Source organism: Canis lupus, chromosome 23, assembly GCF_003254725.2.
Source record: "Canis lupus dingo isolate Sandy chromosome 23, ASM325472v2, whole genome shotgun sequence".
In the NCBI taxonomy this organism is placed as follows: Eukaryota; Metazoa; Chordata; class Mammalia; order Carnivora; family Canidae; genus Canis; species Canis lupus.
In genome coordinates, this window is record NC_064265.1 from 44,148,574 (window position 1) to 44,174,532 (window position 25,959).

Below are 25,959 nucleotides of genomic sequence, written 5' to 3' on the forward strand. Positions count from 1 at the left end.
TGCTCCCCACCCTCCCTTCCAGAGCTCCGGATTTTCATGTTTCATGAGTTGGTTTTGTCATTTATGTTTTATCATTATGCTTTGTAGCTTCCACAATCTTATTGCTGTTGTCTCTTCTCCTAATCTCTGTATATTTGTTGGCTTATGTCTTTAAAAAAAAAAACTTCATTATAAATTTAGTGTGATTTGGGGCAGGAGTGAAAGTAGATGTGGGTGTGCACACATGTTTTCATATTAAGGCAGAAAAAGCATTTAATTTGAATTGGTTATATTCCTTGTGTCAGGCAGGGGTTGCCTCTGACCAGACTAGCCAGGCATCACATCTAGTAGAAGGATTTTAGTGGCCAGGTTTGTGTGTCCTGCCCTACCCAATTACACACACTAAAGCTTGACTTCTTGACTTGGTTTCCTACTAGATATCCCAGTTCCTCTGGGACTGGAATCGTGTCCCTAATTCCTGGCTTCATCTCACAAAGCAGGAAGCAGAACTGGTAGGAGTCATTCTGAATATAAATAGTTGGGGTTTTCATAATAGTACCCTTGAATTACCCTCTTTCCTTGTGGCTTTTCAGTGAGATGGAAATATATAGAGAGAGCAGAGACTGAGGTTTTAGAAACCTGATTCTGATGGCTATTATGTTAGCCCTCTTCAAGCATGAGATGAAAGGAAGTGCAGACCTGTCTTGCACTGTACTTAGCCTAGCATTGTCTGCCTCTTACCTCTGCCACCCCAAATCTGCCCCAACTACACTGGGTTCTGATTTTAGTCACCCTGGGTTTTTTTTTTTTTAAGATTTTGTTTATTTATTCATGAGAGACACATAGAAAGAGGAGAGCCACAGGCAGAGGGAGAAACAGGCTCCCTGAAGGGAACCTGATGTGGACTCCATCCAGCACTCTGGGATCACAACCTGAGCCACACATTCATGTGCCAAATACTGTTTCCTGATGTAATTAAGATTGTAAGGAAAAATGCTGAGGATCTAAAAGACAAAATTAACAACTTCATCTAATGGACATTATAGAATCTTGCACCCAATTTTTGGAAAAATATATACTTTTAAAGTACATAAAATATTTACAAGTAGTAACCATAAAACATGTTTTAAAAATGTTCAAAGTATCAGAATTATAGAGACCATATTGTATAGTCACAATACAATTAAGTTGTAAATCAATTTAAAAAAACCTCACATATTTGGGAATTTTAAAGCATATTTAAAAACACATAGATGGGGACACCTGGGTGGCTCAGTGGTTAGGTGTCTGCCTTTGGCTCAGGTTATGATCCTCAGGCTAAGTTCCTCATCAGGCTCCGCACAGGGAGCCTGCTTCTCCCTCCTACTATGGCTCTGCCTCTCTCTCTCTGTCTCTCATGAATAAATAAATAAAATCTTTAAAAAAAAAATAAAAACACACAGATGGAAAAATAAATCATACAGGAAAGTGGAAAACTTTATAACTAGATAATAGGGAAAATACATTTCAACACTCAAGAGTTGAAACCAAAGTAGTACTTAAAGAAAAAGTGCATAGTCTTAAATCCTTATTTTAAGAAAAAGAAATGTTGAAAATTAAAAAACTAGGCATTAAATTTAAGAAGTTAGGAAAATTACAATGAGATAGAAGCAAGGGAAATAAGAGAGAAATGGGAAATATAAAAACATAAATGCACAAAATAGAATTCATTCTCAATTAAAATTAGCAATATTTAGTCTAAGAATGGGAAAATGATAAGAATAAGAAAAAGGGCTATCACACACATACCTTTATGTTTAGTGTTTTTTTATTTTAAGCTCCTTAAACAGATTTTACAGAAAGGAGAGAATACTTCCTGTTTAAATGGGGTTTATTTTTTCTCGTTATTCAAGTAACACATTTTCAAATGAAAATTTGAAAATATAGAACAATATAGAGAAAAGAAACAGAAGTCATAATCCCACCATTAGGGGATAACTATTAACTATTAACATTCATGTATTGTTTCAGTCCTTTTTGTCTGTATCTGAAGGTTTGTGCATGTCTACATGTAATTATATGGTTATTTAAAAGTTTGGGCTCACGCTGCACACATATATTTGTATCCAGCTTTTTCCCTTAAAAACACATCATTAGCAAGTGCTCTTTAAATACAAAATTTGGGGTGGCTGTGTTAATATTTGATTTACTGATACATATGCTGTACTGCATTTGGCTGCAACCCTGTTCTTAGGCAATGTTTCCAATTCTGTGGTGGAGTGGTTCAGCTGACCTCTACTCATGGTCCACTCAAGGTATGGTGCCATATTGTACCTAAACAAGACTGAGACAGTCTGAATGTGTCTGACAAACTGGTGGGATTGACCTGCCGGAAGTCTGTTTACAAGAAGGTTAAGGAGGGATTGGAAGAACTAAAAGAAGTGGGTGCTGAATATGACAAGTTTATGGGCTTGGTGAAGTTAGATACTCTCTGTATGTTGAGTGTGTTGGCATCTTTTCTCATCCTTTAATTATTTTCCTGACAGCACTGACTGGTTGCTTCATTCCTGCCTTCCTTGAGTTCAGATTCTCAAGTAACAATGACCACTAATCTTATTTCGATGGTGTTTCACTCTTGGCTGAGTCAGAGCTAATAAGCAACAATAGGCTGCCCGTGGCTTGGGTGCCCATCCCAATTCTTTCAGCTGGGTCCAGGGCATGGAGATGATCTGAGACAACATGGCTTGCTTTCAAGATACTTATATCAGCAAGGGCTGCCAACAGTGCAGCTTCCCTTAAAGAAGGATGTGGGCAGGTCAGATATCAAGGAGAGAAGCATTTTCCCCTCTTCCCCCAGGCTGCTGCCCAACTTTGACACAGAGCAGGTGTTGACAGAGCATTGTTGACAGTGTTCATGGAGGAGAGCAATGGGCAAGTGGCAGAAGTGTTATGGCCCAGTGGGCCTATGATGGAGACAGGCGTTCAGCAGAGTAGCCATGAAGAGCAGACGGGCCTGGCATGAATATCCAACATTGAATGTCTACTATGCCCACTTTGTGCTATGTCCTATGGATGGTGGGAAAATATATAACATGGTTGCTGTTCTCAAGGAAGTCATGGTAAGTATAGAGTATAGACAGAAAGTTTCTAGATGTTTCACTAAAACTTTTTTTCTATACATACAGGTAGTGATAACTCCCTATGACATAGATATCAACTGATCAGTGGTCACTTTCTTTAACTCATTGAGCATGTCCTCAACTACTCATTTATTTCAAGGTTACCTCTTGTAGCCTACCACACTCATCATTAGGAATGACAAAATAAGGCTAAAGGCTCAGTTAGATTATATAAATTTATATAAAACTTTTTTTTATCTTATGTATCTCAATACTTTCCTTATTGAACACTGATTAAAGCGTTGTATTATGATGTTTACAGATACTCAAGGTGGGAAAAAGCACATATCTTTAAAGGTTGGATAAAAGCAAAAAATTTTAATAGTAAAAATATGAGTATTAAAATATGTTTTAATTATAAAACATGATAAAGAAAACTTGGGAAATAGAGAAAAGCAGGAAAGGTCACCTACGATCCAGACCAATGACAGTTGACATTTTTCTGTAAATCCTTCTAGATTTAGTTTTTCTCCTAAACTTTGAAGATTTCATGTTTGTTTTATATGGTTATGTTTATACCACTAAACATAAATTTGTAATCTGCTTTTTCATTTAACAGTATTCTTAATGTCTAGGATATAATTTGTAATGACTGCGTAACGTAATTTGTAATGGCTACATAATATTACAACTAATGTACTACTCTTGATTTAATCCTTCCCCTAAAATTAGACTTTGGGGTATTTCTAATTTTCTAGAATAGTAAATAATATTGTATTATTTGTATTTACATAAAGTTTTTTCTTCTTTTCTCATTTATTTCCATAGTATAGATTATTGAAAATGGATTTGTTTGACCAAGGAGTATGGACTTTCTGAAGATCCTGATATATATTGCTTAGAAAAAAATCTAAATGGAAGGGTAGCCTAATTGGCACTTCCAGGGGGGACTGTAATTGTATAAACAGGCAAAAAAGCACCAAATGGAGAAACCACCATCATTTGAATATTGCCTTAAGGTCTATACAGTAGATGTGATACAGACAGATGGTATATCTTGATAATGGAAAATATTCTTGTCCTCATTCAAATGATTCCAGGCTATGAAAAAAGAAAAAAGAAAGTGAGTAAAAGTAGTAAATTAAGCTTGATTAATTATCCATGATTACATTTAGCAACTTAAATTTATAGTCATATTCAAAACATGATGAATTAGGAAAATATCTACTTGAAACTACTAGGAGGTTATACATTATTTGTTGTTGAATAAGACACAAGATAACTCAATCATGATTTTTCTTTACTCTGGACTTGCTGGATAGTTCAAGCAATTTCAACCATAACTGAATTAACATTAGTATTTTAGCACATGGAGCAGAAGCAGTTTTGCAGGGACAAAAACATATTTCTCTACTTTAAAACCAATTACTAATGATTCCATATAAAGAATGCTTATTAGGTTAATATAGCAGCATTCAGAAGATAAATTATTCCAATGGGATAATGTTGTGAGCCTTCAGTTATCTTATGAACAGGGAAATTCTCAATGCATAGTAAGACTTTGTACTTTGGGTTATTTCTATACAAAACTAAACTGTTGCTCATTCAAAACACTTGTGCTATTTTCACTTTCAGGACCAAGTGCAGATTTTATAATTATTCCATTGACTCAATCCATGTAGGCAAGCCAACAGACACGTTGGAATATTAAAAAGGAAGAAGAAGAAGAAGAAGAAGAAGAAGAAGAAGAAGAAGAAGAAGAAACAATTAAGATATTAGAGCTTGAGTAAAGTTGAGGGCAGTAGGAATGGAATAAAAAGATAGGAGGCTAAAAACCTTTTAAACAAGAGTCATTGAACATTGGGCAGGGGGGTAAAGTGGAGGCAGTACAGGTACTACTGGTGATCTATTACCTGGATGATGACGGAATAGGTTCCACACAGTATCTTGGATAACTGAGCGACTACTCTGATGAGGCAAACGATTACTTGAAGCCCACTGAGAGCTATGAGAATGGAAAATAAAATGATGTTCCACTCCACTACATGTGCAGGTTCCAGGCACTCAGTCCATCTGCTGGAGTCTGTAAGGAAACTGAGAGAGAGAAGAGATATAGCCAACAAGACTGATGGCCAAGCCTAAATACTTGGTCCAAGTAAGAAGGCTTGTATGTTTGGGAAATTAATAAATCTGACTGAAATACATAATATTATTAAATGTGAATTAAAGTACTTAAAAATCATTCAGATACATATATTGGGTATATAGTATGCGTAGCATTGGGCTATACTTATTTTAAACATGGTGCCTGCCTCAGAGATGATTTTAATTCCGTTAGAAGGCAAGACACATACTGAAGAGTTCCCTAGTAATAAAAGGCAGCACATATCAATGCCAAGAAAACTATAGATTGCTTATTCCCGAAAAGTCCAGAAGTAAGCCTGGGCTGTAGAGAGAAGGCTGGGCTTGTGCTAGATATAAAAACCACACATGTGGCAAAATAGCAAAGGGAAATGCTGCTAGAAATTCCTCCACTCTGTCCCAAAGTCCTTTAGAAAGGTGGCTCTCAAAAACGATTATCTGGAGGGCTTGTGAGAATGCAGATTGCAGAGACCTCACCCCAAAAGAGTTTCCGATTCAGAAGGTCTGGATGGGGCTTGAGATTTTGCATTTCTAAGTTCCCAGTGTTGCTACTGCTGCTGCTGGTTTGGAGGCCACAGTGTGAGGACCTCTGGTGTAGACAACTGCTGCTCTACTGCTGTTAAGATTTAGGTGATGAGGTGGGGAATGCAAAAAAAATTGCATTTTGTCTCACAATCTAGTTTAGCACTGGATTGTGAGAATTAAACCAGTCCCGAGATCATCTTAAAACCACACTGAATCTACGCGACTGGACTTGGGCCCGCTTCCAGGTGTGCCATGGCCAGCAGCACTTTCTCCTAAGGGTGACACTCTGTCCAACTGAATCAAAATGGAAAGCTGGTCTCCTCAGAAAATTCTCCAAACAAAAATAATCAAACCTGTTTGTAGGGTAGAGCTATTAATATCTTGTCAATAGCAACATGCTTTTTCTTGAGCTGGCAACTAAGGTAAGCTGGCTACTGGACAGGTGGCCCGGAGCATTGGTGTCTGTAGTGGGAGAGGGTGAATCCTGCATTTTGGGGAACATCACCGCCACGACTTCTCTCTCCTCTTTGTTTTTCCTTCTCCCCCACCGCTGTTTCTCTCCTATTCCTTTCCTTTAGTTCTCTCTTTCCTCCCTTTCTTTATTTCCCACTGCCTATGCTCCAGGACCCTCAGAAGCACTCTGAGAGGAGCACCAGGATGGCTCAGCGGTTGAGCATCTGCATTTGGCTCAGGTCCTGATCCTGAGGTCCTGGGATCAAGTCCCAAGCCTGCTTCTCTCTCTACCTCTCTCTCTCTGTGTCTCTCTCATGAATAAATACATAAAATGTTTTTTAAAAAAGGAAGAAGAAGAAGCACTCAGAATTTCTTGATTTGCTAAATAAAGGCCTTTATGTCTCAAGTTTATGTCTCAACTTTATGTCTCAAGTTCCATATGGAACTCCTGCATCTGTAGGATCTTGGACAAGAGGCTTTATTTACACCTCTGACCCCTAGAGTCTTATTCAGATGATGGGCTTAACATATCGAACCCTGGGGTTTTTACGAATATTTGGGGAGAGGAGTGTAACATACTTTGGAACCTATAAAGCATGATACAAATATAATTTCTTGTTACCATTTCCCTAGGCCCATTCCAAACACCCTCATACTCTGGACTCAGTCTCGGACACCAGGGAGGCTAATGTCTTCAAGATCCCTCCTCTAGACTGTTCCCATTACCTGCTCCGCACAGATCGGCCAACACTCTAAAGCAAGATGATTTGCAGGGTGTTGATTTTTCTCCTGGACTGTGGTGCTATTTATTCTTCGTGTAAACCACGGGGTAGTAAGTGCACCAGCAGGATCTTGAAGGAAGGGAGGTGCTTTTTCCGACGCTCCCTCCCTCCACAACCTCCATGTGCGGTTCTATCACAGCATTTACTTCATTATATTGTAAGTCTGTCTTATCTGCATCCATATCTACTCCCTCACTAAACTGTGGACTTGGAGAGCCCTGCTGTGATGTTTGCACCCCCCAATGGCCAGGCCTAAGACCTAAGGCCATTCCTAGCACATTGCAAGGATCAGTAAATGCTTGTCGAATGGAACTGATTCAGGATCCTCACCAGTCACCATGCCAGGGGCTGAGCCTGCTAACCACCCGCCAGATGGACGACATCGTGTGGCATGAAAGATTACGCATGGTAGTGACATTAATCATAAAATCTGGCATGTCTTAAGAATATATTAAATCTAATTTATGCTTTCTTCCCATTTAATTGTCAATTCTGGGAGGTAGAACTAATTATCTCTAGTTTACAGGGGCTCGGGGATATCTGTTTCAGGTCACAGTTTGTCAGTAGCAGATGGAGAGGACTTGAATTCCGATGTGCTGGCCTGTGCATTGAGGGCCTGTGCTACGAGGGTAACACACCTCAGCAGAACATTCTGTAAGGTCTGGGTGAGCTCCTAGAGGGAAGTGGCACTGTGTAATTTATCTTTGATTCCCCAGCACCTAATTCAAAGCCTGGACATAGTAGATGCTCAATGAAGTGTTGAATAAATGTACAAATGATTACCTAATTTGTAGAACTTGTTCCATCCAGGTCTGCCTTTGGCTCAGGTCATGATCCCGGGGTCCTGGGATCGAGCCTCACATCAGGCTCCCTGTTCGGCAGGGAGTCTGCTTCTCCCTCTCCCTCTGTCCCTCCTCCCCTCTGCTCATGCTTTCTCTCTCTCACTCTCAAAACAAAAACAAAAACAAAAACAAAAAAACAACAAAACAAACAATGCCCCCCCACCAACTTGTTCTACCCAGAATTTGCCAAGGCTTGGAAACTTCTCTAAGAGACCAGAGACTTAACTTCCCCTAGTGGCTTCCAATGTTTCACCTCCAAACATTTGTATGTAGCTGGAAGCAAGTGAATACAAATATCAGGGGCAACTTTAAAGAGAAATGGAGAGGCATGTAGGCAGTCTGAGATTCTTGCATTGAAAGTGAAATCTCTTTGGTTTTGGGGTCCGGGAAGTTCAGGGATGATGGCACCAAATAATGATTTTTTGCACCCTGTGGGACTTTCTTCATTAGAGTCCCCTTTCCTGAGCCCCGTAAGTCCCACAGGAGTGCTCAGAAATGCCTGCTATTTTCTAGGTTCTCCTGAGTCGAGAGAGAGCTCTGCTCACAGCACATGGTACTTTGTGGAAGCTTCAGGATGAAGGTCGCTATGGGCACAGAAGCAGTTTTGCAATGCAGGTCTAGGTGAGCACGTAAGACTTCGAATAGACGTGGGCCCTGAAGTAGAGCCAGTCACAGGGAGCTGGGAAGAAACTAGACTTCTCTGGGGTGTGATAGAGATACTCTCTCAATTTATACCATTAGAATTCTGAGCATAGGACAAGACAGGGAGAGATTCAGGGGAGCTCTCCTGTAGCTCTGTCTGGGCCCTGCTACCTCTAGAGCTGTTTCTGTAGGGACTGGCAGGCTAATAACCCAGGTACTGGTAAATACAATGCCAGAGGGGTATTCCTTGATCCAGGATTGGGTTTCTTGATGGTTAACTGAGCCACCACCCCTCTAAGTAAGTCTACCTTCCTACACTCTTGTTCAGTACACACCAGATTATCTCCTGGCTGCTCCACAAATCCGTGCACCAGGTCATGTTCCTGGATCTCATTCTGCACTTGGCTGCTCACGCTGCCTGGTTCTAATCTCCGTGTTGTTCCTGACAGTATAGCGTGGGTAACACCAGCCAAGGGCACTGTGATTCTCTCCAAGCCAAGCCCCTTCCCATCTATAACAGACCGTACATCCGCATTGGCCACATGACAAGACTGAGTTGCTAGAACCATTCAAGTGCAAGGCTCCAGCAGTTGCCAGACCATAATAACCACAAAGCTTTGCTCTGAAGTTTGGGAGAAATACACCTTTCATTTGGATACCTCCACATCAGCCTCAAAATAGTGAATGCATATGACATTAAAAGACTGGCAAAAAACAAAAACAAAAATACATCTAAATAGAGATCTATGTAGGAAGAAATTGGTCTGAGTATCATTAAACTAATAGGAAAATTCTGCACCAACATCCCCACGCGGAATCCCAAAGTGATCATGGAACATGAGCATGAACATGAAGCCAGGCTTTCTGGCTTTCTGAGCCCCTTGACTTGTGGAGCACTATTCCTTACCGTCCTGAAGTGCCTTCAAAGGCATACTCCCAGCCATCGAGGGTGCGGCAGTATGGACCCTGAACGAGGCCCAGAGCAGATATGACCAAACAGTATCCAGAGAAAGCAATTCCAAGGGCGGAAAAGATCATCGACAGCAGTGTCTAAATTAAACAAAGAAGAAGGAGGTCAGAAGAAAAAAAAGAAGAAGGAGGAGGAGGAGGTGGAAGAGGTCAGTGCCATAAAATAGACAAAGGGCTATTGTGGATAAAAAAGATCAACTAGGTACCTCCCCCTACTCATCCAAGCCTACTGCACGCAATCTGGGTAAATGCCCACAGAAAAACAGAAACAGTTCATCCAAACCCACTTGATCCTTAAAGTAAGTTTTTAAAATAACTTTTTGTTTGGAATTCCACAGAGGATACTAGTTAGCTTACTAAATTTCTTCCTTTCTTCTGGAATTTCGATGATCAAAATAATGATCACACATTAATGCAGTGAAGCAGCGTGACCAATCTCTATATTTACGTACTGAAGACGTTTCTTTCTAGGTAGGGTGGGTTCCCTAAGAATCATAAGCTATGACCTTTGCTTTTCTCACTTGAAGATGATATGTGAATACCTTCCCTTTAGGAATATGAGTGGAGGTATCAGGTGTTAGCCTACTAAGCCATATTTATGTTCAAGTGAGGATGGGATTGATGGGGAGGAGGGCATTTTCCCTGGAGTAGAGAGAATGAGCAATGCTCACAGGCAGAACAGTACAAAGAGTAGTAAGGGTAAGTAGGTTCATGTGACATGGGGGAGGGTTCCTACAGAGCATTAGAGAAAAGCTTATGAGGACCAGATTGACGTGTTTGTAAATGCTGGGGAAATGGGGTGGTCGGACACGACGCAGTCCTCAAGTGACTTACATGCAAAGTGAGTGTGACTTGGAATATTCAGGCAGAAGGTGGCTTTGAATGCTGGATCAAGGAGAGTAGATTTCATCCTTCAGGGAAAGTAGCTTCCCACCCACCCCCCATAGCCTTTCATTAAATTTTTTCCAAATTAACCAAAAAATTGAATGTATAGCCAATGTAGCTCTGTATACTCTATATCCAGACACACCTTCTATGAGAGATACTTTATCATTTTTGCTCTCTCACTCTTTCTATATATATGTATATATTCATGCACCTATATTATTTACTGACACATTTTTGCTGCTGAACCACCTGAAAGCAGGTTGTAGAAACTGTGATATCTCACTCCTAAACACATCAGCACACATCTCCCCTCAAAAAGATATTCTATTATCTTGCAAATTTTTTTTTTTAACTTTTTTGTACAGGGTTACATCTCTTTAGTTTCCTTTAATCTACATTAGTCTTACCAGCTTTTTGTTTTTTAGAACATTAATTTGTTTTTGGAGAATCCCAGCGCATTGTCTTATAGAACGTCCCACCAATCTGGGCTTTTCTGATTGTTTCCTTACAACTGGACTTGGGTTAAACATTTTAACAAAAACACCCGCTGGGCATGAGTACATTAGGAGGCTCTCGCTGCCTTGGTGATGCTTTTGATCTCTTGGTTAAGGTGGTGTCCTTCAGATCTATAAACGTACATTTTCAAGTTTGCAATTAGTAAATAATTTGTGAGGTAACACTTTGAGGCTGTGTCATGTCCTATCCCCCCAAAACATTTCAACTGATGGATTTTACCACCCACTGATGATCCTCATATCCACTGATTACCAGTTATCACAATGACTGGTTGCAGGATGCTGCTTATTTCATCCCATTATTTCTTCTACATTTATAAATTATTGCTTTTCTACACAGAAGAACTTCCATTTCCCATCTCTCTCTTTCTCTCTCATTGTGGACTCATGGATTTTCTAATTCAATGTGTTATAATTCACAACTGTTATTATTTTTTAGATGCTCATTTGGTCCAAATATGGCCAATAGGAACATCCTGTCAAGTCATCCTGTGTCCTTTGAGACATCCCTATCATCCTTTGAACACCTCTTTGCTTCCTGGCACAGAATGTACCAAGCTCATTTTGAATTTATAAAGAACTAGAATAACTGTTTTTCCAAGAAGCCATATACTTGGTTTTTGAGCAAGGAAGTGACATGAACCAATATATAATTTTGAAAGCTGGCTCTGGCAGCAATGGCATCCAGCCAGAGTGAGAGAGCCCAAAATAAGGATTCCATGTGGAAACAACTTCAAACTGCAGGTGACAAAGACGTGCCCTGGAGGGAAAGACGCTGGGGAGGAAATAAGTAGCTGGAGATGGATTGAAAAAAAAAATTCCAGAGTTTGGGACTTGAGCGAAAAGGCCAGTAATAGGGATGCCAAGAAGGGTAGTTTGGTCTGGGAGACAATTTAATCTAATTTTAGAAATCTTGCTTTCAAGTGAGAGTAGAACAGCCAGGTTGGTTGATAATAAATTCAAAAATTGAGACCAGAAAAACAGAACAACAAACCTGTGATCTGGGGGACAAAAGTCATCTCAAATTATATATCTCTTTAATAATTTAACATTTATTTTACTGATTATAGCATTAATACATGCTCATTACTGGAAATCAGAAAAATATATTTTAAGATCACTAAGAAGAAAAGAACAATTCTGCTTTTTTTCCTATTTGATATTATTTCATTGGCATCTTCATATATGATTTAAAAATCTTTCTAATTATATTTCTCATATTGATTTTAATAGAATTTTGACCTATCAAGGGACTAGAGACACAGCTACTTTTTTTTTTAATAGTAGATTACTGCTTGTTATGCTTACCAAAGAAAATTTACCTAATCACCAATGACATTTTCCAAAAAGGAAGAAGGATGTTTTGAAAAGATTGAGCTCCTTGTTTACCAAATGTGCTCTTAAGCAGATCACTGGAAAGATCAATGGAGAATTTCTTCATTTGGTGAAACCGGCAACCATAGCACAATGTGTATGTTTGTGTATATATACAAATTACAGTCTAGTGAGTGGATACCATTGCACAATTGAGCCTCAAAATAAAGCAGGAGAACGAATCTCTCTGAGTTACAGTAGCATTTTCTATAAACTGCAAATGATGTAGATGTTTATAGTACCTACATAACAGGGATGTTTCAAAATTTAAAGGACACAATGGATGTACAAATTATTTTAAAAGTCTAAATATAATCACAATATTACCTATTATTCCAAGTGCCTTTACTTCGCTGAGAATTGTTTTGCAGGGATAACAACCCACAGGATTTCAGCAGAAAATGAGAGTCCACAGAGGAATGAAAAGCAAGCAAGAAATTAATGGGGTTCAGGTCATTCCTGAAATATGGCACCTTAGCATACTGAATATCTTAAACTGAAGGAGTTTGAGAAAATGACAGAAGCAGGATGGTCTCTCTGGCCCCTCCCAACCCCTTCACCCTTCTTCTTTGAAACAGGTCATAAAACTCCCATGTGCAAGGTACCCTCTCTGTATAAGGAGGAAGGAAAACATTCTTATCAGCAGAGACAGGGGATTTGGGGCCAAGAAATCTGTATAAACAAACTTCATTAAACTAAACCTTCTCTTTCTAGTTACTTCTTCTTTACTACCCCTAGCCCAAACCCTTCACTCTCACCGATTCTTTACAAATTCTTTGTTGTTTCTTGCTACTCTGGTCACTTCTTCAGGTCTTCATTCTCCCATGAAGGCCCCCCTGTATACGTAAAAATTCAATAAAATGTATACCCCTTTCTCTTGCTAATCTGCCTTTGTCAGTTTAATTTTCAGACTGAGCCGGAGAACCTAGGAGGGTTGAGTAAAACTTTTTCTCCCTAACAGTTTCTGGCACCCAATCTGGGACACCATTGGCTGGGGACACCTTGCTTGGTCCAGGAGCTACAGTTAGAGATCCTGGATCTCTGACAAAAGCCTCAGAAGAATTTGTACCATGTCAGTTTCTGGGACCACTGCCTGGGGGGGCGGGGGCACTGGTCAAGGGAAAGTGGTAAGAGTCTTCCTTTTCGGATTCAGCTGGGCAGGACAAAAATATTTGTAAGAATTAGTTCTTTGGATTGTGACTCTGGTTAAAATTTGATTTCGAGTTATCCATTGGTTATTGATCCTTTCTCTCTCAGGGACAGCTATCTGCTTTCCTCTGTCTCTATTTGTGTTTGGAGAACTTGGCTCGGCATTTTGCCTGCCAAGTGTCTGTTCTTAGAGGCAGCCGAGTGTCAGGTTATGGGCCTCCAAAAATACACTGTACAGAGATTTGGGCTGCACCCCACTTTGTGGCTAGCATCCTACCAACCGTTGCCTGCTTTCAGGAAGAGTTGTCTAAGTCTTTCTTTTGGTACCTTTGGGAATGGCTCTGGATCTTGGGAGGGCTGCATCTTGTGCATCCTCTTTGGGGACATCTCTTGCACCCATGGTTAAGTTTTGGTTTTGGTTTCAAGTCACTTGATAGGTTTACTTTTATTTATTTTTTTATTTTTTAAAATTTTTATTTATTTATTTATGATAGTCACATAGAGAGAGAGAGAGAGAGAGAGGCAGAGACACAGGCAGAGGGAGAAGCAGGCTCCATGCACCGGGAGCCCGACGTGGGATTCGATCCCTGGTCTCCAGGATGGCGCCCTGGGCCAAAGGCAGGCGCCAAACCGCTGCACCACCCAGGGATCCCCGATAGGTTTACTTTTAATTCAAATATTTGAAACAATTTTTTAAATGAGCTCTATGGTCAGAAGTGGGCCAAATTGAAGGTTGATATTCAGATCTTGACAGAAACTTTTAAAATAAGGCCTTCTCTCCTAAGCTAAAATAGAACTCTGAACTCAGAGGAAAAGAAAACATGTGGAAGGTTTTGTGAAATGATTATGAGAACATTACAAAGATACACCATTGTAAATCTAGAACATAGAAATTTTCTGACTTCCATCTTAGTTGGAAATCTTCTCCCTAATATAAAGCAAATCAAAGATAATGTGGTTGGATGGGTAGGGTAAGATCATCCAAGCTGTGACCCAATTCTTTGAGGAATTAAAAAACAACTGTCCTTGTCTTTTTTTTTTTAATTTATTTTTTATTGGTGTTCAATTAACAAATCTAGTCTTTATGCGAACTAGAAATGTGGCAGTAAAAGCAATTCAAAGTTCACCTACCTATCCTTTACCAATCCCCAAGCTTCCCTATTCGTCTCAAAATGTTTGTAAATGCTGCAATAGATCAGGATGTAGGAAACAGAACTGCCCTGCGCTTCAGAAAAAATTTAAATAGTAATTATTCTAGATCTCTAGATAATAGACATATATGCCCCAAAATTCCTTCTAAAAGGAAACCTACACCCTCTTATCCCCCTAGATGTGACTCTTCCCATGTCTTAGAAATGTAAACATTCTAGGAGATAATTAAAACACAACCCTGAACTGCCTGGAACCAAAGGGGGAAAAAATACCAGGGGTGGGGGAGTCTTTTAAAAAAACAAACTGCTATAAAAACTCCCTCACCAAAATCTAGTCCACAACCTTCATAAGATTCCATGTTAAGGGCAGATACAAATCTTAAAAGTCTTCTCCGCAACTATAGGTAAAAAGCTTTAGCCATCTGAGTGGGTAGCCAAAATTTGTTCTATCTGCCAGAAACATGATCTGGACTCTTACAAACTAGTGAGTTTTCTGTCAGTGTACCTGATACATGGCTAAAATTAAAAAACAAAGGCTGTAAGATCTCTGTGTCTGTCTCTCTATTTATGTCTGTATGTACATGCTACAGACATGTGATATTTTTCTACCTCTAGATGGTATTGCCAAAATAATTTATAAAAATCTCTCAAAAGAGTTCTATTCTAATTGACATAGAGATAAATGAGTGCTCATATAAACTAAGTATCCTTAAAACTCTCAGAAATACAGAAACTAATCCAAAACAATTTTTTAAGTTCATAAGATCTGGAACAGTCTTTGGGATAGTCTCTTAAAAACTGTTAGGAAAAAACCCAACAAGTGTATCTTGAGAGTTGTCAGCCTTAAGCATAATGTAGTCGTGCAATTTTTTTCTACCTAGGATTGCTAGTCAAACAAACATATTATCTCTACTAGATGTTTAAGAAAATAAATCTATAAATTCAACCTAAAAACAAAGCATATTGTAAAAATAAATTGCTGAATGTATGTCATGCACAGCTGTTGAGAAAAAGTATGTTTAACTTTTTGGGTGCTTTGTTTCTGTGACGTTTAATGCTTATCCAATATATATGTCACAAAATTTGTCAACAAGAAAAATAACTTAAAATAATGGCTAACTTTGTCTACTGTCATGAGTGACCTAAACAGAGTTGTTAAGACCAAGTGAGTTAAATGCACATGTGCTAAAAAGTTTTTAAGTGAATTTTTCAACAATCATTGGGTTTTGCAAAATATGTTTATTTTAAAATACCTCCCAAAATCTTTTTGCTAACTTGAAACCTTAAAGTTATACAAATTATGCAAAGTGAAGTTAAATGATGGTAATTCATTGAGTGTACGGGTCATTTCCAAATAAAATAAATTGCTGAAACATTGGTGAACATAAGCTCACCCACTTTTGTCTATTAAAGAGGAACTAAAGATATTTGGGTCTCTTAGTAAATATGTCTTGCACCACACTGAAAAAATGTACTATGAGGAAATGTATGCTTTAGAAATTATGAAATAGCATATTAATGAATTTGCCAACTAACAGGATGCGGATATCTATAACATTCCACAGTTGCTAACTTTGTAGTTTTCACTAGAAATTAAAGTTTCTAAGACTTAAGAATTCTAATTAGTATATGTAATTCAAACTCCTAAAGAAAAGAAAGTAAAACTACTAGAAATAATAAGGGAACAACTCTGTAGACAAGAAAAAAAGGCATGCGTTTTGGCCAAAAAAGAAAAAAAAGAAAAAGAAAAGAAAAGAAAGAAAGATAGAAAGAAAAAAGAAAAAGGTATGAGTTATGGAGATGTGTCAAGGGCAGATACAAATCTTAAAAGTCTTAAAGGTCTTTTGGTTAAGGGAAAAAGGAAACTTTTGGGGAAAACCTCTTCTCTTTTGTATAGTGAATCTTGGATGATCTCAATTTTCATTGCAGAGCTTCAGCAGTTCCAAACCAGGGCAGACTCACATTTAGCTTTCAAGATGTGCTTTATTTAATTTAAATGAGTTAATTGCCAACATGTTATAATTGAGAAGTTGTACCTAAAGCTCCATCTTTCTACTCTATTGAAAACTGAGAAACACTATCCAGTTTTGTCGTGACAACAATTGGCTGGACTGGTGTAGCAGCTCCCTCTCCTCCTTAAACAGAAATTTTGCTCTAATGCCTACCAGGCTCACTTCTTTCATTTTCGTTAGATCTTTAGCTCCTGGGAGCATATATACTGGGACCCCTATTCTAAAGACCGTGAAAGAGCCCTGCGGGGAATCCCCTTTCCCTTCCTCCTGTTCTTTCCATACAGATGCCTGTCATCTCATTCGAATTGATTATAAAACCCTGTCTCGGTGTCCAATGAAAGATGAATGGATAAAGAAGATGTGGTCTATGTATACAATGGAATATTACTCAGCTATTAGAAATGACAAATACCCACCATTTGCTTCAACGTGGATGGAACTGGAGGGTATTATGCTGAGTGAAGTAAGCCAGTCGGAGAAGGACAAACATTATATGTTCTCATTCATTTGGGGAATATAAATAATAGTGAAAGGGAATATAAGGGAAGGGGGAAGAAATGTGTGGGAAATATCAGAAAGGGAGACAGAACGTAAAGACTGCTAACTCTGGGAAACGAACTAGGGGTGGTAGAAGGGGAGGAGGGCGGGGGTGGGAGTGAATGGGTGACGGGCACTGGGAGTTATTCTGTATGTTAGTAAACTGAACACCAATAAAAAATAAATTAAAAAAAAAAAAAACCCTGTCCAGACTCCACACTGTTTACAGCACCCATTTGTACTGGAGGTGCTGAGAGTGAGTCAAGGCAAATCGAACACATTTATTTTTATTATGAACTTAATGGCACATACATTTGATTTCTAGAGATTCCCTGAGAATCATAGGTTAATGTTTGCCAGAATTTATTGCTTCACCTAGGCAATTTTGAAGCTTTTCCATAAGTATAATACCAGCAACTACCAGGGGATGTCTGAGTCAATTGGTTAAGAAAAGGCAGATGCACACAATGCACATGCGCATGCACAGATTTTTTTCAATTTTTCAAATCTCCTCCACCAGGAGCACAGTTCCAAATTTAGCGGCTAATTTAACTCATCTGTCAAAGAAAGCTGGACATGCTATCTTGGCTGCACATTAAAATTTGGCCCTTGGACCAGCTAGGTCAGGGTGTCTGGGGTGGGATTCCAACTCCAAGCTCTCAGATGTTTGCAATGTGCAGCCAATGGTAGGCAACCACTGCTGCAAGATATGCCTACCAGGCCTCCAGGAAAGTTCTTTTTAGTTAATATGTCACGTGTTCTCTCTGAGCCACAGGTAACTCACATAAAGTGTGAATAACAATGATGCAATTCACTGGGTAAGTGTGAAAAAACTATGAAGTGCTATATGAAAATGATTAAAAGATGATGACCCTGAGGAGAAGGATAATGATAGAAATGTGGGAGCCCAACACCTGCCTGCTGAGCACAGGCTTAGAGAATATGGTTGTATTGTTCTCTCTTGATTCTATTTAAATTATTTTTCAAGTCCCAGTTAAAAAAAAAAAATGTGCATCACATGTACCCAACACATGGAGAAATCTAATCACTATGCTGAGTGAAGGAAGCCAGATACAAAAGAGAAATACTGCATGGTTCTATCTACATAGAATATAAGCTAATCTATAATGACATAAAGCAGATCAAAGATTAATCTTTTGGGAGTGACGGAAATGTTCTGTGTCTTGATTGTGATGATGGTTTCATGGGTTATTTGGCTGTCAAAACTCATGGAATTGTATAATTGGGATGGATGCCATTTGTTGCATGTAAATTAGCCCTCAATCAAGTTGAAAAGGGGAAAAAATAAGTTCACAGACACGTCGTTAGGAAAAGGTAGTGTTATTTTCTAAACTCATGTATCTTTAAATCCTGAACTTCTGGAAAAGCATCAGCAGGGACAAAGGTGGAGGAAAGACAGTAAACAAAATGAAAGATTTTTTTTTTTTTTTTAGTAAATTCTTGGGCTCTGCGTTGAAAGGATGGTGGAAAGTGGACAATAGTGTCAGTATTTTCATGTTTCTGAGCGAGAGGAAAGAGAGCCAGAGCCCACTCAAGCATCCTCAAAGTACTATTGCTCTTACCATGTATTTTTTGCTGCAGTTTTCACTCTGGCAACATTTATAGTTGCTATCATTCTCCAGTACAAGAAGAACTGCTGCTACTATAAGCATCTGTGGTAGGGAAGAGAGGAAATATCAAAAATGGAATACTAGTCATAATCAGAGCACAGTGATTCAGAGCAGGAGTGGGGTCAAGTGGACCTGGGTTCAAATCCCAGCTCTGCCAGTTTCTAGCTGCATGAACTTGAGGGTCCTTCCCTAGAAAATGGTGTTTGAGGACTCACCTTGGTGGGTTGTTAGGAGGTAATATATACACAATTTTGAACACAGTGCTTGATTTATAGTAAGTGATTGATAAATGTGAGCTCTTATCATCATGCTTATCAGTCATCAAAAGCTAATGATTAAGCAGTAAATGGTATGGACATGGGAATACCACCCCAGGGCAGCAAATCTGCATTTCTCACTGGCTTCAGTTGCGGAGGCCAAAGGAAAATCATTCACCAGACTTTGCCATTTGCCAGCCTCTCTCCATTTACTGCCCTTTGGGAATGCAGGCGAGAGGGATGGTTAATCTGAAACCACATGTCTTCATTCAAAGTAAGGTCAGTTTGATTTCCCCAAGCATTCAGATCATCGCAGGTTCAAATTTTCAAGGGTTCTTTGTCTCTGTTAAGCTAACGGACTAGGAGAATTCAATGTATCCTATTTCCCTTCTTTGGTATCTTAGGGAAGGGCTCAGGTTCTGGAAAGAACATAGATTTCTTTACTGTTGTAGGTCCTCGTTTGGGCAGATATGGACTGTGAATTGCTTCTAACAAATTCTCCACCTGTCCTTTACTCCTGATGTTGAGGACTGAATCTTGAAGCTGAGTTCATCGTTCTTTTACTATGTGTAGTCAATATTTCCACTTTCCAAATTCCTTCAGCTTTCATTTGTCTATTTACTTATTTATCTAAATTCCTCTTCTTCCTCCTAAAAAGATTTGATGTGATAACAGTAATGTTTTTGAAGAATTCCTTAACAGTGGAAGATGGAGAACAGGTTCTTTTCTCTTTTACACAGAATATTAATAAAAGAGTCCTATACTCTCCTCCTTTCAACACTGTTAGTTATCACAGATTTTAGTAGATTCTGGCTTAATCTCACTAATGCCTTGCAATTCTTCTATTTATTACAGCTGCATATTGAGGGAAACAATGACAGAAGGCACAGCCAGGTACAGTAATTGGCTTTGTGACAATATTAGTAGAAATAATTAGATCTAGAGCCTAGAATCCTGTGTCAAAAGAGAAACAAACACAGGCACTGCTCGTGTTGAAAGAGAAACTGCTTTCTTTTTCCATTATAAAATTAGAATTGGAATACAGGGCTCAAATATAATGGAGGAACATTACCCCAAATCCCACCATCCTCACATGTTTTTCTGTATTTACTCCCGGTGTTTTACCACCTATGTATATTTTACATGGTACGATTGTCATTTATTCAAGTTTTTTGTATCTTTTTTTTATCTTTTTTTCTTTTGCTAAACACAAAATATTTATTTTCCACATAATTACAGCTTCACCATTATAGTTTTCATCACCATGGGAAGTGAATATACCACAATATATTTGGCCAGTTCTATGCTACGGTGCTCCTATAATTACTTACTATTCTAAATAGTGCTGTCATAAATAACTATGCATCCATCTCTTTCCTTATTATGGATTATTTCCTCAGAATAAATTCTCAGATTTAGGATTACTGAGTCAAAGACATAGGCATTTTCATGGATCTTAATAGAGCATATCAAAATCTTCTCCAAAAGATTTGCATTCACTTATGGTACGAGCACCAAACATTCATTATGTACCTATCACACAGCAACTTTAATAGCATTGGGTATCAATACTTTAAAGTTGACTAAGTTAATATGCAAAATAGTAACTAAATGAAAACTGCTTTTCATCATAGTTATTCAAATTTTATAATACTTAGGAGCCCACGAAGATGTAGAGATAAATTATAATGCATTTTTTATGTCTTTGGTGGTATAGTAAGCTTACAGTGAACAATGTGCTGTTTTTAGAAATGATATGATCAGGAAAAGTGTTTTTCCTCTGAGTTGCCAACATGATTTACTATCGGTTTGTTTTTAAAGAGCACAAAGCCATCAGGAAAACATTCATAGATTCTTACGGTAAATAATTTGATTTCTTTTTCAAAAACACCCCCCAATATGGGAGGCATAATATCAGACTATTTAATGATAATATGGTTCATTCTTCAACAAGTATTTATAATTACAATATTCACTGGCTACCTACTACACATCAACCTCTGTCCTAGGCACTTCCTTCATGAGATTTTATTGAATCCCCACAGTTACCCTAGAAAGTAAATGCCATTACTCCCATTTTTCAAATGAGGACACTGAGGCACTGAGTAACTTGCTCAAGGTCTCATGGCACAAACGACAGAACTTATATTTGAATGTAAATTTGTCTGAATCTCCAAATCTCTGCTTTTTCCACATGGTCTTGATACCTCTCCAATCTAGATAAACTGTGAGTCCAGGTAGAAACTATTCTAAAAAAAGGGCAATACCACTGAACATTAAACAGCTTAAACCAACACACAGGGTTCATGAGGACATAATATTTCGACAGGCCAGTGTCCCACAGACTAATTTCGTTCAGACTAATTTCCTGCATTGCTGAAGCGACATATGTGGGCAGCTTACCAAAGACAAAGCCACCCTCCCAAGTCCTCACTGACTACCTGCCCCTCCACCCCGACCCATCCTCTAAATCCCAAACCCAGGATTAGTCCAAGTCCAGTGATCCTTCCACCATGCATTACTTCTGCTAGGAATAAGAAAATGCTTAGTAAGAACAGCCCCTCCTACAGCCCCAAGTCTCCAAAGTCACACTTACCATGACACCTGAGAAACAGATTCCTTCAAAATACCACACGTAGTTGGTGAGTTTATTGCTGGACGCATAGGAAGTTTGCCCATTTGGAAAATATAATAATATATTGACAATTATGCTCCAAAGTGCAAGAGGAATCAGCAGACCACTTAGGCAGCCTCCACATTTCCGAGACCCCATCTTACCCTGCTCAGAACCTGCAGATTTCAAGAGTGTAGAATTACATAAAGCTTAATTTTCTTCCTACCTGTCCTTTTTTTTTTTTTTTTTTCTTTTTTGAGATTACCTTCCACTTTCTGGGTCAGAGCCCTTCACTCCATATTCATGAGAAGCCCAGGGCTCGGATAGAACTGCAGCCCACACAATCTCTGGTGTGAAATAGTGGTTTACTGTTTGGAGAACAATAGACAATGATCCACGGCTGAAGAGCTGAGCTGGTCTTCATCCTGTGCCAAAGGAATGCGGTGTTTTTACTGCATTTTAAAATAAGTCATTTTCCTCTGGATTCCAGCACTAAAGCCTCAACCGTGAGCGTATTTTTAAGAAGGAAGTTGGGGGTGGGGGGTGAGCAGGGTGCGGTGTGGAATCGAATCTGGCAAATTTCATCTGACTGTGAGCAGGAGGGTTAAAGAGAAAACTGCCAAGGGAGTTTATCCTAGAGCAGAGTATGTGGTATGTTTGCTCGGATATCCTGACTTTATATATCTGCCCTTCATTCAGTGTTCTTAATTCTGTGCTCACTATTCACCAAGCTTTGTTCCAACTGCAGGGGGCACAAAGGGGACAAAGACAGGGTCAGACTAGTGGGTGAGAAAAACAAGACATCACTGTTGGTGAGTTTACTGTTGCCAATACTGGTACAGCTTTCCTTCTGAGAGTTCATCTCTGTGATTTATACCTCTCTGAAAAATAATAACAGGAGTAAATTCACATCTTTCCTACTGCTTAGGAAAATGGGTATAAGAATTTGGGGAATTTGATTAAGATTTCACAAGTAATAAGTTTGAAACATGGACTTAAGAATTCTCCCTTCCAAATGATCACCCTGAATTGAAAGAGCCACAGATCCTCTCTAATTAGGTTGACATGAGGAAAGGATTAAGGGAAGGCATCCTGACACTACTATGTCTTTTTAAAAAATATGTTATTTATTTATTTGAGAGAGAGCACGAGTGGAGGGAGGGGCAGAGGGAGAGGGAGAAGCAGACTCCCTGCTGAGCAGGGAGCCCGATGCGATGCAGGATCCCAGGACCCTGAGATCATGACCTGAGCCAAAGGCAGAACCTTAACTGACTGAGCCACCCAAGCACATGCCCCTGCCTTTTAAAAAAGACTTTATTTATTTATTTATTTATTTGAGAGAGAGAGAAAGAGAGAGAGAGCTGATACTACTACGTTAAAGATGATGTGGACAGTGGTGGTAAGGAATTCAAGGGTTGCCTCATGTTGCTGCCACCCCTTTCTATTGGTAACATCAGAACCAATGATGAGGAAGTAGAGACCTAAGAAATGGGAATTAAAAAAAAAAAAAAAAAAAAAAAAAAAAGATACCTTCCCCAGAAGAATAATGTGAGGGTTAAACAAGATCATGTGTACAAACCACAGTGTCAGGTGATACAAAAGGAGTAGGCAATGAATGGGAGCCATCATTAATAATAAAAAGAACAGTTATAGGGACATAATTGTCAAAATAGTACAGAGATCAGAAGTAAAGTCTGTTTATTTACTTCTCTTGGTACCTAAAGAGTTCTGTGTCATGAGCTCTTAAAAAAAAAAAAAAATATATATATATATATATATATATATATATATATATATATATATATATAGCTTTCAGGATATATAGCTTTCAGGTAGTGGTAAGCATGGTTAAAATAAATCAAGAAAAGGGTAACTAGGAGTGCCAGAGACTGGGTATGGGGATATCATTTCAAACAGGGTGGTCAGGAAAGACCTTAATGAGAAGATGACATCAGAGTGAAGATGACATCTGAGGAAGTGGAGAGTGTGAGCCATATAGGGAACTCTGGAGGAAAGCATTCCAGGCAGAGAATGGCAAGTGTACAAAAGTCCTGAAGTAGAAGTGAATTCTGGTGAAGAGACCATTGTGGCTGGAGCCAAGTGAAGGAAGGGAAAAGTAGTAACTCTTGAGATTAGTTTTGAGTAGGAACATGGCTTGCTATGTTAAAAGGTTCACCGTGGCTGCTGTGTTATGAATAGGTTGTAAAAGATCCAGTTGAAAGAAAGGAGATGAGGTCTAAAGTCACTTCAACAATCCAGGTAAAAGATTATATAGTGGCTCAGACCACGACAGTAGTAGCAGAGATGGTGAGAAAAGGCTGGATTCTGTGTGTATTTTTTGTTAAGATTTTGTTTTAGGTATAATCTCTACACCCAATGTGAGGCTTGAACTCATAACAAGGGTATCAAAAGTCACATGCTCTACTGACTGAGCCAGCCAGGTGCCCCTATATGTATTTTTAAGATAGATTCAACGGTATTTGGTGACAGACTGGATTGAGTATAAGAGAAAGAGAGGCATCAGGGATGACTGCATGGTTCACAGCCCAAGTAACAGGAAGAATAAAGCTGTCATTAACTGAAATGAACAAAACAGCAGGCTGAGCAGGTTTGGGGGTGGTAGGTGAAGTGGTAAGTTTCAGACATTCCAAGTTTTGAGATACCTATTAAAATCCAAGTGGAGATGCCAATTAGATAGTTGGATATACAAATATGAAGTTCAAGGGAGAAGTCTGGAGTGGAGTAAATGAGAGTTGTCAGCTTTGAATGGTGTTTAAAGCCATGAAGCACTCTGAGAATAAATACAGACAGAAAAGAGGCCCAAGGACTAAGTCCAATGGATTGAGTTTGGAGACATGAGGGGGAGCCTGCAAATTTGACTGAGAAGTGGCCAGTGAATTAGAAGAAAAACCAGAGGCTTATCCTAGAACTTGAGTTTCTCGCTGAGGAGGAAATGATCTACTGAGTCAAATGCTGCCTATACAGCAAGTAGTATGGGAGGACTGAGAGTTGGCTGTTGGAGTTAGCAACACGGAGGTCCCCAATGACCCTGATAAGAGAAACTTTGGTGGTGCGATAGACATGGGAGTCCAACTGGAATGAGTTCATGAGAGAATGAAAAGAGAGGAGAGGAGCTCTTTTGGAGAGTTTTACTGTCAAGGAGAGCAGAAAAATGAGGCAGGAGGGAAAGTGAAAATCAAGGGGAAAAGTTCAATGGGAGAAATTGTATCACATTGATGGGAATGTTCTTTTTGGGAGCAGGGGAGGGGAGAGGAGGAATAATAACGCAAGAGAGAGGGAGGAGAATTGCTGGGACTCATCCTTGAGTAAATGAGAAAGGGTGGGAGCAGGTACACAGATGAAGGAGCTGGTCTCAGCGGCATGGGCACTTCAGTCCTCTTCACAGAAGGGAAGACAGACAGACAGAATTGGAAAGGGGGGGCAGGAAAGGAAAGAGAGGGGGAATTTCTGATGGCTTTTGTTTTCTCCACGAAACAGGAAGCAGGTTGATCAGTGGAGAATAAGAATGGGGAGAGAGCGTTGAAAGTTGGGAGAGAGAGAGGAAAGGTATGAAACAGTTGCCTAGGATAGTGAATGGTCTGGAACAATGTGGCAAGATTGCCAGCCATCACTGAGGTCTCAGTGAAGTCATGAATTTATAGGGAGCCTAGGAAACATGATTGATATTTTTCCTGATTAAGTTCAGCTGCAGAGGTGTGGGCAGAGTAGTAAGAAAGCTGGAATCGCCAGGACTGGGACTTGGCCAGGTAAGTACCATGAAGAGAGAGAGGCAAAGGAGTCAAGGCTAAATGTAAGAGAGTGATTACAATGATGGACCGCGGAATGTAGTGTGAGAAAAACAAGTAAGGGCATGAGAGAATGTAAGGGGCAGTGAACGAGGGATTGAATTAGGAGACCGTGTGTCCCAGTGTGGTTGAAGAATTACTGGTTTGGGGTAGTAGAAAGAGAAAGAGCTGGAAAGATAGAATTTAGTGATTGAGAAGTGGGATGCTGGAATTTGAGATTGAAATATTTCAGAAATTGAATAAGACATCTAAGGATGTATTATGGGCCAAATTGTGTCCTCTCAAAATTCATCAGGTTGCAGCACTAAGCCTTATAACCTCAGGATGTGACTATATTTAAAGTGGCAATTAAGTTAAACCTGGGCTGGTAGGGTGGGTCCTAATCCAATCTGACTGGTGTCCTTACAAGAAGAGGAAATTTGAACACGTAAGGAGAGATCTAGTATGCCCTGCGCACAGAGAAAAGGCCTCTGTGGGACACAAGAAGGCAGCCATCTGTAAGCCAATGAGAGAGGTCTCAAGAGAAACCAAATCTGCCAACCTCTTGATCTTGGACGTGGAGCTTCCATTACTTTTCAGAAATAAATTTATAT

The 25,959-nt window shown here is 39.3% G+C and overlaps 1 protein-coding gene across 2 annotated transcripts; it reads right to left on the reverse strand.

Annotated features, from left to right (window-relative positions):
* Positions 1 to 1,768: 1,768 nt before the first annotated feature.
* Positions 1,769 to 22,142, reverse strand: TM4SF18 (transmembrane 4 L six family member 18). Of its 2 annotated transcripts, XM_025448973.3 has the most exons (6): positions 21,826 to 22,142; positions 21,543 to 21,736; positions 18,642 to 18,731; positions 9,371 to 9,513; positions 4,991 to 5,171; positions 1,769 to 4,178 (listed from the first exon to the last, which is right to left on the reverse strand). In XM_025448973.3, the coding sequence occupies exons 2-6, from the start codon at positions 21,717 to 21,719 to the stop codon at positions 4,164 to 4,166; spliced, it is 606 nt and encodes a 201-aa protein (XP_025304758.1). In that variant the 5' UTR covers positions 21,720 to 21,736; positions 21,826 to 22,142; the 3' UTR covers positions 1,769 to 4,163. The 2 variants fall into 2 exon arrangements, with proteins under 2 accessions (XP_025304758.1, XP_025304759.1); XM_025448974.3 differs by lacking the exon at positions 18,642 to 18,731 and having other exon boundaries at positions 21,826 to 22,079.
* Between the last annotated feature and the right edge of the window lie 3,817 nt (positions 22,143 to 25,959).